Raw genomic sequence first — 14,720 nt, 5'->3', positions numbered from 1 at the left:
GTGTGCATACGGTCCTCGTAAATAGATAAGTATGCGGTAAGCAGATTGTTGATAAATTGTTCCAGCCACTCGAAAGACAATGAAAATTGTTCGAACAGCTGCGAAAATCAGCAAAAATCTGTGAAAATCTGAAAAGTAATCGGATAAAAGCTGCCAAAGCTGATAAACAGCAAACATTGTTGACAAGTACAAGCAATTATTTATGAACTCCGCTAAAGAGTAAATAATTAATCTTCGGTTGGGCTTCCAAGAGGTCTGAGTCGAAGCCTCAACTAAGTGTTAATTCCAGGGTAAAGATAATACAGGGCATATATATATTATAGACAATTATTAGACAGACAATTTAGGTTTAGGTTTAGGTTTGGATTAATTCAAAAGGTTTTTCACAGCTCTCTGAGCCAAAAGAAAAAAGTAAGGTAAGGTTCTAGTCGGGAGCTCCCGACTAGGGGATACCCTGACCCCTCTTCTTCCAACATCAAATGCATATATATATTCTATTTTAGAAGCTATATGTAAAGTTTGGGGACTCTAGCTCTTATTATTTACCAAAAATGCCAAAACAACAGGATAACGATATCGATTTTTATCGATTGCTTGGAAACGGAGAAAGTTATCGATTATCGGAAACAAACTCGATCTGCGATCTAGCTCTTATAGGTTCTGAGATCCTTGCGTTCATACATACGGACGGACGGACGGACAGACAGACGGACATGGCTAGATCGACTCGGCTATTGATGCTGATCAAGAATATATATACTTTATGGGGTCGGAGATGCTTTCTTCTGCCTGTTATATACATTTGGATTTTGCACAAATACAATATACCCTTATAGCCATTTTTAATGGGTTCAGGGTATTGATTATCGATTGAATTGATATGTGGATAAGCTTTAGATGGAATGTAACCAACAAAAAGCCGAAGAAAGCCTCGCAGAGGGAGTTATATAGAAGAAGACTTCTTGGACTTGGTTAAGCATATATATGTTATAAGTATATGCTTGAGCCGAGCCTTTGCCTCTCTGTCAATAATCAATCGGATCGGAGCTCTAATTCATATAGCTGCCATAGGCTTAAACGATCGAAGCTTACATTCTTCCCTTTCAAACATATCTTTTACAAGCTGGGCATTTGAGAGCTACACTTTATATATAATATGTAATTCACATATATCATCTTAAGAGTAGCTACATATAATACATATATATCATCTCAATAGGGAGAACATATCGCTAAATTGATTTATATTTGTGAATTTTTTCTGATAAAGAACTTTCACTATTTGCCCAAAATATCCCAAAAGCCATATCGAATAGGCGTAATATAACCTATAGGAACTATCAGCTCTCCCATTAAAAGTATCTTCAAGTAAATTTTATTGCTAGAATATTTTGAATATTTGTTTTTGTATTCTGACTTGAGGCATGCGGGGTAACATGATCTTGGACTCTGTTGCTTTGTCTGCTCACAAGGCGAATCAGTTAAGGTCCTTGCCAAGGATAACACAGCCCGTTCTTGGCACGCGCTGGCATCCTATTGAATACCTATCGAGAGCACTTGGACATGCTGCAGGACATGCGGCGAGGATTCCCCAACGTATTTCTGACAAATCTGACTCGAATACTAAACTGGCTGATTGGATTGCATTGTCCCTTATCCTTATAAATAGATTCATATGTTTGGCTCATCGTTTCCCTCGACTCGTGTGCGAAAGTTCATTCGAGCGCACAATTTTCCTTGGGTCAACTAGCAGTGGGCATGCGGAGGGGCAGGATGGCGCGGCGAATTGGTGGCGGGAACGGGTGTCGGTGTGCATAAACAATTTGAGGCGCAGGGATGCATGTAAATGTGTGAAACAACAACAGCTAGAAAAAGAAGAAGCACAACTAGAAGAGGAAGAAGTTGGTGAAGGAGAAGAAGAAGCAGCAGAAGTTGGAGCAGAACTACAAAGTACAAATAACAGCGTGTACCAAAGAAAAGAAAACTGAAAACCAAAACAAATATCAAGGGACGGAAAAAAGCAGGGCATGCTTTATGCGCAAATGGGCGACTAGAGAATACCCTGTACTCAACGCTAAAGTAGCTTAACTATGATAAATATTTGAGTATTTGTATGAGTATTAAAGTATAACTATATTTTGATAATATATATTTAAATGTTCGACTAGCAGATACCCTGTAAAATAATTATTCCATAAATAAGCTGAAACTTAGTGTCTAGCACAACCCTGTGTTCACATCTATACATGTATTCATATATATCCATCAAGGGTTAAATATAGCAAGCCATGCCGTAGTTTGACTGACTGATAGATACCCTATATTCAATATACTCAAATTTTGTTGCATGATGATGAAACTGAGCGCCTAAAATATACCCTATTTTAAGAATTAAGTAATTATATAAATAAAAACCACTGAGCAAGTATCAAGGCGACTAACAGTTACCCTGGCTTTTAAGTTATTATATATGGTTAAACGGGGCAACTAGAGACCTTAAGTATCTAGCCAAGCATATTTTGTTGAAGCTAAAAACTAAAAACTGGCTCAACTGTCTCAAATATGTGTATAAAAGCACTTGAACTTCAAGTATAGGGTATCTGCCAGTCGAACACGCTGCAGACCAGACAGATGTAACATCATATTTTGTGTTTTCTTTTGTTTTGCTTTTGTTCGTGCAAATATTTGTAGCATGGACACCAGCTGGGAAGAGGCAACGGGTTAGACTAGCAGCTGTCTGGTTGGGTCCTTCGGTGGGTTGACGGGTTGGCGCTGGGCCGCGGATGGGTTTTTGTGGTGCTGGTGAGAGAGTCGCTGGCAAATGTGCCGCATGCCCAACACGTAAAAACAATGCGCTGGGCAAATTAAATAGGAATATTCGCATTGAACAAATAAAAACCATTTGTTTCGTTTCCATTCTTGTGCTCCCCTTTTGTTATTGTTTCTTTCCTTTTTGTTGTTTTTTGCCTGTTTTGTTATTCTTTTATTTTTCTGTTGTTGTGTGTTTTTGTTTTTGTTTTTTTTTTTTTTATATATGTGTTGCCAGTCGACAACAGTTTTCAATTTGATGCAACTCGCGACCTGCTGCGGGAATTGGATGTGAACGACATCGTTTGGATTGGACTCATGCGGCCGCAGAACTCGGATCGCTTCATGTGGTCGTAAGTACAACAAACAACAACAAACAACAACAAACGAAAACATTTTATTGTAATTGTGTCGTTCGTGTTGATATGTGTATTTTTGGTTTGCGAGCAATGATATCTGTCCCAGTTAAAAGTCGTTAACAGGAGTAGCGAGACAGGCTGCCAAGCTTTAACAACGATTTGAACCAGCGTTTTTTCTTCAACGCTGATTTTGTGAACCTGCTTTGGCACAACAACTACTTAGCATCGAGTTTTGGGTTCGAGTCTTGGCTTTCTTATTCATTTCATTGGAACATCGGCAACCCTGCTCATGGTTGTTAAGTTTAACAGCCACATTAACCTGTTGACATACTCAATGCTAACTTGGCCTTGGGCCGTTTGATAAGTTATAATATGGAATTTAACAAACTGTTTGTCCGCATGTAAAATATACCACCTGCAGTGTTGCCACCTTGCAAAATATCTTATCTTTATCATCTTAGTGTTATATATTATGCCAAGTGCCTGTCAATATTTAACGGCAGTTCAGCTTGCTGTTAAATATTTGACCTTTGCGCATTACATGAAGCAAACCAAAAATCTATCAATAAAATGTCACTAAAAAAGGGTCTATATATAGAGTATATATGTGAAACTAGCTTAGATGATGGACTATTTGAACTATTTGTCATACACAGCAACTCACGACCCTTGGTGGTGGACACCGGCTACTGGGCGGAGTCGTTGCCGTTGATGGACGCGCCCCTCTGCGCCGTTATCGATCCCATTCGCGACTATCGTTGGCATGCCCTGCGCTGCGGCGGTCCCGAGACAGCCTCGTTCCTGTGCGAAATGCCAGGTAAGTGTGAGACAGAGAGGGGGAACGTAAGATAGTGAGGGTGAGAAAGGAGATAAAGTGAGAAACTGAGACTGAACGTAAGAGCGTGAGCAAGGGGAAGGGATAGAGAGAGCGGTATAAATAGAGGAAGAGAGAAAGCAATAAAGTGAGAGAGAGAAAAATAGATAAAGTGATAAACTTCGAGAATATTTGTGAGAAAGAGAAAGCGAGAACGAATGAGAGACTGAGAAGGAGAGAGAAACTGTAAACAAGAAGTAGAGAGAGTGTAAGAGTTTGAAGTGGGAGTAAGGCTAAAAGAGGGAGAGGCAGTGGGAGAGAGAAAGAGACGGAGAGACTCAGAGTTAGTGAGAGATGGAGCTAGAAAATGTAGAACAAGTGCCTGATGGAACACCTCTTGTTGTGCACAGTGCCCAGCTGGGCAGATGCCTGCATCCTGAAGGAGATGCCCAACCTGACCATGCAGTACATGGCGGACACGGCCAGCATTGAGTTAATCAGGAACTGCCAAGAGGAGGGTCTGCTGCGGCACAGCTGCAAGGGCAAAGAGGTAAGTGGTGGCCTGGGAATGGCCCAATCATATAGCCAGGACGTTCAACATCTATTTACAGGATCGAGAGCGGGCCGTGCGCGAGCTCATCTGCCCGAAGGAGCGGCTGGAGGCGCAACGCATCAACGACATCACCAACTCGCACTTCAAATCGCTGCAGATCATCAAGAGCATTCGCACCGACAACAACGAGAACAACGACATCGACCTGATGCCCCTGGTGGCCAACTATGCTGCCAGCGTCATGAAGATCGAGGTGGCCACCGTCGCACCGCCGCCGCCGCCAGTCGAGCGCTTCAGCCTGGACAGGCTGATAATGCCGGTGGCCCGTTACCACATCCCGGACGAGGTGCCCATGCCCGTCAAGAAGTCCGCGAAGAAGGTGAACATAAACGATGAGCACGCCAAGAAGCTGTTGGCACAGCATCAGACCCAGATGCGCAAGGTCACAACTACGAGCACGCCCACGCCCACAACTACGACTAGGACTACAACCACGAGCCCGCAACCGATATCCCATCTGGACATGATGATGGGCGATCAGCCGGCGTTGAGCGAGGAGCAGCTGCCGGAGGATGTCAGCGATAGCGATGTGTCCAACGAGATATTCGAGGCGTTGCCGCATAAGAAGAAAATATTGCCGCAGGACCTGAGGACAATGCCGACCATAACTGAGGCAACAGCAGCAGCAGCAACAACAACAACAGCAACAGCAGCAACTGAGGAGGCAACAAGTGCCAAGGAGTTGACCATGGCAGCAGCAACAACAACAACAGCAGCAGCAACAACAACTACAACAACTGCAGCACCAGCGACAACCACAACAACAGCAGCGACAACAACAACCACAACAACAGCAGCAGCAGCAACAACCATGGCAGCAACATCAACAGTTGCAACAACAACAACCCTGCCGACATCAACAGCAGCGCCCACAACAACAACAACTACAGCAGCAGCAGCAACAGCGCCGCCAACAACAACAGCACAAACAACAACAACATCGGCGCCAACAACAACAGCAATAGCAACGCGAGCTACAACAACCGAAAACAACATTATGACAACAACAGCAGCAACGGGAGCAACTCCAGCCGCAGCAACGGATGTGACAATGGAAACGGATACAACAGATACAACAGTTGTTGCAGCCACCGGCAACACTTCCAATACTTACGACAGCAGCAGCACCATCACGAGCACCAGCAACATCCCAACCCCAACGACAACAGCAATGCCATTGGGAACGTCAACGACCGTGGTTAGCATTGCACATCCCATACATCCGGTGCAGCAAAATCGCGATGAAAGTGCCCATCCACATGTCAAAGAAACGGCGGACAATTCGCACTTTATACCGCCAATGTTGCTGGTCAAATCGCACTATGTGCCGCCTGCCAAGCATGGCGAGCACGGCGAGCACAAGTCCGAGCATCTTGCTACCAATACGCTGGCAACAACAACAACAACAACAACAACAGCAGCCACGACAAGTCATCAAAGTGTTCCTGTCGTGACAGCAGCAACAGCGGCTCCAGACGCAGCAACCAAAATGACGCCGACAGTTACAACAATCAGGACAACACAAGAAGCAGCAGCAGCAGCAACAACAATGTCAGCTGGAAAAGTGCCTACTAGCGAGGCGCCAACAACCGCCACAAAAGAGCCAACAGCTAATGAAAACAGCTCGAATGCAGCAGCAACAGCAACAGCAACAGCATCTGCTGCTGCTGCCGAAATGAAGAGCGCCACAAAGTTGCAGTTGGAAAGCGAGAGTGTGACCGAGGATGGCAATGGAGATGGAGATAGGGATGAGGATGAGCTGGAGTTAACGAGCGCCACAACACGGCGCAACTTCCTGCACGTGGAAACCGAAGCGCCATTCAAGCCAAATCGACACCGTTCGCTAACAAAGCCGGAAACCGTCAGCTATTTCAAGAAGATCTTGGGCTAAGAGCAGCAGCAGCAACTGTAACTGAAGCGACTTTGCAGTTAACACATATTTCCGACACAACACCCATCCGCACAGCCCCCCTGATCCCCCTGACCCTTGCAATGTAATTGGTGTGCAACAAAAAAAAAAAGAAAATATCAAAAATCAAAGCTGCATTGCCAGCAAATTGAATCAGTTGATGTCGTTGCCTGATTCCAGCCACCAACAACAACAAAATCAACAACAAAATCAACAACAACAACAACAACAACCATATCCACATTCTGGCCAAAGTTTGTAAAACTTGGCTATGTCCGCCCCCGCACGGCTCCACACCGGAAACTTAAGCTGTTAGTCAACGCCAAGCGGAAACGCAAAGCAGCCAAAAGAAAACTCAAGCACACAGAGAGAGAGAGAGAGAGAGAGAGAGAGAGAGAGAGAGAGAGGGAGAGATAGATATAGAGCGAGGCAGAGGGAGAGTGTGCGGGCGAGTGGCAGCAGCAGGTTCCAGTTGGGAGCACCAAATATGTCAATTCTTTGCAGCACCAACCACAAAGTAATGCACCACCAATACACACACACACACACACACACACTCGGACATACACACGCACACAGTGACAAATTTAGGCACCGGCAAAGTCTGTCGCAGTTAAAGGCAGGAAGAGAAATAAAAATATACAAAAATAAAAATGAAAAACAATTCAAGGAGCAGAGGGAAAGGTGGTTGCATACCAAAGGCCAAATCTTAAGTATGATAAATACTATTATAAATGTTTACAGAGCTATTCGTAATATACACATAAGATACACAACCATTGCGAGCGTCTGTTTCGTCAAATTTCGTTTACTCTAGCCCAAGACAGCAAAAGCAAAGCTGGCAAAAAATACTTAGCAAAAAAAAGTAACGCACCGACTGCACAATACTCACGCACAAATTCCACAAATTCGCAAAAGCTCAAAATATGCTATACATTTATTAGATGATATCGATTTTTGTAGCACATCAAGCTCTGGAACTGTGCAAAATGTCGATGTATCGCTCATGTATCAATATATATATATATATATCGATATATATAAAACAACCAATTGATATATTTATGTCTATATATTTATCGATACATTATCGATACACATATACACGTATATAGACGTATCGACATGTATCGATATTAGATCAATATATATATCGATATAGATAGCAATCAATTGATGTATCTGTATCTATGTATCCATTGATAAGTCGACCGTATCACAGCTTATTAGCTGATCAAGCTTCGCCAAAAAGGGCAAACAGAATTTGCACAAAAACTAACATGAAGGATATCGATGTATCAATATGTATCGAGCTACATATTTATCGATATGTTTATAAACATATCGATCCATCGATATTATCTTAGCTTATTATTCAATGCGGGCATAAATACAAGCATAAATAAACCAAAAAAGACGAACAGACTAAGCACCGAAGCCAATATACCCCTTCGCACTTTGCATACAGGGCATTGAGAACCGAAAGCAAAAAGTAAACATTTGATTCGCATCGGGCAAATATATTTATGGTTTGTGCACATCATAAGATAATTGAACTGGCAGTCTATTAATCAGAAACATTCAAGTATTAAACCCAAGTATTACGCGCGAAACAGGCCTCGTCAAATATCTATTATGAATACAATCTACACACACAAATGTTGTAAAAGTTGGTGTTTTTTTTTGTGTCCAAATATATATATATATATATAGACATATATATGTAGAGGCAGACACACGCATATATATTGTAAGATTGGATTGCAGAGTTCTGCATAGTTATTAGTACTCGAGAACGGAGCAGCAGCCCTGCAAATTGGTCGAACGATTGAAACAAACCTAAGATTAAGCTAAATGAAAAACATAATTAAAAAAAATAAAATACAAAAAAAAAAAAGAAGGCACACTACTTCTCCAAGTACACAAAAAAGAAAAGGAAACAAAACAAAACCCAAATCCAAGTACTTCAAATGTCACTTGATCTAGAGAATTATGTACTCACAAAGAAATTAAAGTATAAAATAAAAGTTGATGTCTAAGAAAAGATTGCTTGCATTTCTGGAGTCTAGCGCAAAGTCAAGGCCAGGCAAGTCAAATAGTAATGTATGCGTAAATAGTATAAATGTCAACCAAATAAATAATTCAGTATGAATAAAATCACATTAAAAAAAAAAAAACAATATGATTATATATTTGTTGGGAGGCATAAGGAATATAAATAAAAGGCAGCATACGCTGGTGAGAGGCGAAATGGGGTTAAATACCATATTTTAGGACATTTTACATAACTACGTGAGCTTTCCAATGTGCTTACTCCTTTATTAATGCGCTTTCGAGCTTTGATGTGCTTTCGCTTAACAAATTAGAAGGCGATGCTTAAAGCTCACCTGAAGCTCCTTAAAGCTCGAAAGCTCCACCGTTTTATGCAATCTATATATTAAAGCATAAAAGCTCGGCATATATTTTCTGAAGTAATATTTCAATGAGCATTTCCACAACATTCAAAGAGCACTTCAATGTACTTATAGAAAACCTTGAAACTACAAGCTTTAATGAGCTTTCTTTTCAACTTATTTAAATGTGCGACTTGTTTGAATACAATATTCAATCTACTTATTCAATTGTCAAAGCTCTTTCAGGATTTGCTGTAAAGGCTAAGCAAAGCATTTTCGGCTTACAATTCCCAACTACCCAATACGCATTTACATAAATATGTAAGGTTACCTTGTATATTTATACGAATTGAAATGTTCAGCCACAATAAAACGCAAATGACAGTTTAGCTCCTTACAAGGTTTTCTCATAAGCAGCTTACATTGGCAGAGAATAAACCGAATTCTACATAATTTTTTTTAACAGAAGTTGATAAAATGCTTATGCTTAGCACACTTTTTTGTGAATCTCGCTTTCACTTGAAAGATCTCTAAGAAGCTGTCGCTTTTACACTCAGAACTTGTTCGGCGCAATACAAAAAGGAAATTCCATTTATGTAATAATTACGGCTCCAAAGAAGGCGACAAGAAATTCAACAAATGCAGCTTTAAGCGGGCTTTCGCTTATAATTCCCAACTGGTTAAAGCGCAGGCGAACTTAAATGCCTTCAAAAAGCACAAAATATGATTTTACGCCAAAAAAAAAAAGTTATGATTTAACATGAACTGTTTAAAATATTGGCCACGAAAAGTACAAGCAGAATTAAGTATGCATAAATATTGTATGGATGTAGAAAATGTTTTGTGCTCCAAGTGCTTAGCATGCATCAAAGGGAACGACTTGGCATCTCCCCCTGCTGGACGCGCACAGAGAGCACATTGAATCGGGCATATTCTGCAGCTGAAAGCTCTGCCAACGTCAACATTGCTTTCCGGTGGCCGATGGCCGTTGCCCCATGCCACATGCCCCATGCCGCATACCAGACCAGGCCCTGCTGCCTCGTTTGCCGCAGGCACTTTACTTTTTTGTGTAGCATTTCCCTTTTAGCGAAAAGGGCAACGATGAGGCCAGATCCAGTGGCAGTTACAGTCAAACAGACAGAGCGATAGAGCGAGAGAGAGAGAGAGAGAGAGATAGAGAAAGAGAGTGCTAGAGAGGGAGAGGGAGAGATAGACAGACAGCAGCCCGAGGTCCTACTTATGATTGCCCAAAATCCAATGAAGCGTTGACGCTTGCTCCTGGCCGGGGCAATTGCTGTCATCGCCGTACAGTTTTCTGGATAACCAACGGAAGTTTTGCGCCATACGGCATCACCGCACAGCGGGCGGCCAACTGGCTGGCAACCCCCGCGACCAGCCCGCGCGACTGTACTTGATGGCCATTTAAAGAGCGCACGGCATTAAAGAGCTTTCTGGCATTATTTTATTTGCCAAACGCCATGTTTGTTCTTTGCATTATATTCATATGCTTAAAACTGTAATTTCTTGTGTTTACCGTTAATCCTTTGCTGTCTGCGTGTCCTCTGTGTGTGTGTGCGTGTGTGTATTTCCGTGGGTGTTAAGTAACTTTTGACTGACGGGCACGCAGCAAATATATTCCAAGAGCTCGCAGCTCTGCCAACCTCCTTATACCCTTTAACAGGGTATGACGAATTTGTCAGCACAAAAGAAGTAGTATATATATATATATATATATATATATATCGGCGTCAACAGCTGTGTGCATATAGACTTGTCCGTCTGTCAATCTTTCTAGTTCTAGTTCTAGTTCTCTTCCCGAAAACGCTTTCGTTGGTCCAATACAAATGTCGGAATCCGTCGGATCGGTGCGATATAACCTTCAAGATGTCTTGATCAAACTTTCCACTTCCATATCTGCCAAGTCATATCAAATCGGTCTGCCATATAGTACTACACATATACATAATGTATATAGCTTCTAGAGAAGCAGCGGGAGCTTTCGTTTGAAAGCCTTTCTTAGCCGCAAGTGTATACGATGTTCGGCGTGCCGCATTTAGACTTGGCTCTCTCTTGTTTTATTTTTATATTCCACTTTTATTTCACTCGCCAACGACGCGTTTTTACAGTCAACGTGGGCCAGCAAATTAAATGCAGCTGACACACAAACCGACATCGGTGACAGGCGAACTGACACGGAGACAGACGACGGGACACGCGTCCAACAAATGAGAATCATTTGGCGTAAAATAAAATGTTTTATTAACAATATAAACGGGCAGGCGGGGCTGCAAACGGGTAAAGAGGGCATCACATGGGCCTTAAGTGCGTTTCACGCTGCGTTCGAGATGAGCGCGTGTCGTGACTTTTTCGTGTCACGATGTGCAGCGAATGTATGTCAAAGCATTTGAATACACTGTAAACATAAAATACTTATAATCAACATCTAGATGCAGAAAGAGTTCATCATGTAAATGAATATCTTCCATGTTTCGAAAATTTGTGTCGTGCTCAGAAAATCGATAAATGTATCATTTTATAAGAACCATTCAGAAATATCAAACATTTTTCACTTGCTAATCGCCTAGCCCCAAAAATGTGGACCGAACTATTTTATATAATTTATGATAGTTCGCAGCTGAATACAGGGTATCAGCTAGTTGGGCAGCTTAGAAGCTGAGCCCTCTTAGTCCCGCTTTACATTTAAGGGCTTATCCATTTGTTTAAGCATTTGTAGAGGTGGCAACAACTGGCCACAGTTATGGGATTATTTAAAGCGACAACCCTACCAACGCATTGCCACAATACTCGCAACATTTGCCCCTGTTGGATTACAAACTTCATGTCCGAAAGGGGAATCATAAATTTTGCTGTTTTAATGGCCTCCATATATTTAAGCCAAATGCCCATATGAGCAGCAAATTCGGAAAGTTTTTAAATAATTCTCTTCTTGCATCTGTTTCTATGCAGCACAATAAAACTACTTTGGCAATGAGGCCAGCAGAGTTGCAAATTATGGTACTTGGCATACATTTGGCTTGAATTGTTGTTAATTTTTATTGGTGTTATACGAAGGGCAAGCATGACAAGAGTTATATAACAGTTAAGTGGCAACTACTTATTCGGTAATCTGTTATATTTCAGCAACTCTTTAGGATGTACCCTGGCAATTCTTCAATTAACTGTCAGCTATTTGGTGTTACGATTGTTCTATAACAATTAGAGTATTTCCAAGACTTCTGGTTTTCAATTAGCAGCTGTTTTACAGCTCCTTGACAACTTAGTTGACCTGACTTACTTCACCCTCTGTATAACACTGTATAACTGTAGAATAGTTTTTTTGTAACTTACCCTGTTAAATACTGTATAACAGTTGCTTCAAACCTCAAGTCGCAGCTTTACTTTACAGTATTACAGTATTTTCCCGGAACTCGCAGCAGTAATCCAATTTTTTTTGATCCTACACTCTAGTCATTGGCGTATAACAGTTCCTTTTAAGACTCACCCACCAGCTGTATAACAGTTGTATGTCCTCAACCAGTGGCCATATAACACTTAAATAATTCTATCTTCGCTTGCTTGGAAATCGCCGAGTTTCATCAGCCGAATTGCCAGCGAAATGTTGTCCTTGCTGTCCAGCCATTGTAAATATGCAGATCTTCGCCTGACTCCGGCTTGATGCTCACTCGCGTAAGGCTCCTTTATTGCTTCATTCCGCCTGATTCCATTTGCTGGCTGTGGCAACTGGCCGCAATCGCTTAAATGTAAGTAACAGATTGTCAGGGAGACAGAGCCGCAGGCAAACCGCCAGCAAAGCCCCATTTCAAATTGCGCCAAAAGCCTTGAAGAATAATGGCATTGTTATTGTCGCACAGACAGACATATACACACACACACAGATACACACACACACACAGATACACACAGATACGCACACACACACACAGATACACACTGACTTACTCGGGTCTATTTACTTACATTCAAGTGCTGCAGGATAAATACATTTGCGAGGACAACGATGCGGCCAATTCTGCTCCATTTGCCCTTTTAGTTAAATTAGTTCAAGCAGAGTTCTCTCAAGTGGCGCCAACAAAGCCACATTTGAGATAATCTCACAACATTTCTGGACGGTTCCACTGCGTATTTAATGAAATATTAGTATTAATTATATACTGCTTATGATTTGTTATACATTTTTTGTTACTTAAGCGTCGAACTAACACGCGGCAAGTCGCTGGTTCAAATTCAATTGCGGGTAATTTCTTCCTCCTAGTATTTAATATTCCTATGTGTAAATATCATGTTATGCACATTATTAATTTTTTTAGTAGAAGTCTTCAAAATATATCTGTCCCTAAATGACAACGCACAGCGCACAGAACCAGCCGGAAACGGATGTTGGTTCAAACTCTGTTACAGATTATCTTTGTTTTTTTTTTTTTGCTTGTAATGTTATCTCATTTTTAGCTGTTGCGCTGTCAACTTTATAGTTTGCCTTTTGTCTTCTTACATTGCCGCTGGGACTCACATTCATAATTTATTATATTGTTTTATTAATAATGCATGACCGTGTTGAAATTCCATAATGTTTCAACAATGTCAACAGCGCAGACGTCGCGCCGTGCCACCGACTCCGACGCTGTCCCACAGAAGCCGTTGTCAACAATTTTGTATTTGGTGTGCGGTGCATGTTGCATGCATTTAGTTGTGGTCATGACTTTGTGGCACACATACAATACATATATGCGTCTGATGTACCTCAATCGGCATGGCAGTTGAAATAATATCCATAATTTGTGGCTTGGCACAACAGCATCGAGGCTTACACTTCCACCGAAACCAGTTCATTACATTTACATATATGATCGAAGGATTTGTGGGAGCACAATTATGCGAGAAACAAGTTCTGCTGGGCAGGCGTAATTCTCAATTCACATTTCCCAAATTCAATACTCTAACTGAGACCAAGTCGGGAATCTCTCTGTCCCAAAAGAAGCGAAGTCGTTGATCGATTTTACACGCATCGATTAATTGCTATCGATATTGAAATATCTAGCGATCTGGCAGCACAAATTGGTGGCTTATTAAGTTGGCTGCGCTAGAAATATGCAAGCATTCTGTAAGCATTTACAGCTTGGGATAATGCCTCGAGCCAGCTAATTAGATATTTATATGTTTGGAGTTTAAGGTAAATATGAATATTATCTTTATATCTCACATTTAAATATATTATTAATTTTAATATTCGTTTGTTTGATTTCTTCAATATTCACATAGAGCGAAGCTTAAGGAACAATAAATCATTTTCACAGCTTTGTCGCTTGATGCATTTAATTTATAAGTGCGTAGTTAGCTTGTATTTCAGTAAATTGCTAATCAATATTTGATTTTAATTGTGTTCAGCAAATAAGCAGAAAGCAAACAATTTTCATTTCAGTTATATATATATATATGATAGGTTATGTGTGTGTGAGTGTGTGTGAGTGTGTGTGTGTGTGCTTGTAAGCCAGATATAGGCTTGTATTTTATAGTTTAACATGGTTGTATTTCAAGTGCCTGACTTAAAGTCCGAAATACTTTGGTCTGCGGCAGCTGCTGTGAGCTGGGTCAGAGGCAGGGGCGGTGGGCGGCGGGCGGCGTTGGGCGGGGCGGTTTAGGGGTCGGCCTGCCAGGCTGCCAGCTTTACGGCCATTATCTGTGCTCCTGTGTGCGTGTGTGCGTGTGTGTGTGTGTGTGTGTTTATCATCATAAAATTCAATTAAAGTGAAACGCACACAATCAAACAACAGATCAAATTAAATGCCAGACAAGCAATTTACTATAT

At 41.4% G+C, this 14,720-nt stretch overlaps 1 protein-coding gene across 1 annotated transcript in view; it reads left to right on the top strand.

Moving 5' to 3' along the window:
* Positions 1 to 8,480, top strand: part of LOC6633608 (uncharacterized) — a 30,196-nt gene extending 21,716 nt beyond the window's left edge. Inside the window, exons 4-7 of the mRNA XM_070207630.1 lie at positions 3,047 to 3,161; positions 3,824 to 3,984; positions 4,392 to 4,531; positions 4,593 to 8,480. Of these exons, the coding sequence (XP_070063731.1) occupies positions 3,047 to 3,161; positions 3,824 to 3,984; positions 4,392 to 4,531; positions 4,593 to 6,485 (2,309 nt within the window). The 3' untranslated portion in view covers positions 6,486 to 8,480. The remainder of the gene's footprint in view (positions 1 to 3,046; positions 3,162 to 3,823; positions 3,985 to 4,391; positions 4,532 to 4,592) is intronic.
* Positions 8,481 to 14,720: the final 6,240 nt, after the last annotated feature.

Source organism: Drosophila virilis, chromosome X, assembly GCF_030788295.1.
Source record: "Drosophila virilis strain 15010-1051.87 chromosome X, Dvir_AGI_RSII-ME, whole genome shotgun sequence".
Classification (NCBI taxonomy): domain Eukaryota; kingdom Metazoa; phylum Arthropoda; class Insecta; order Diptera; family Drosophilidae; genus Drosophila; species Drosophila virilis.
This window is presented reverse-complemented; position numbering and strand designations above follow the sequence as displayed.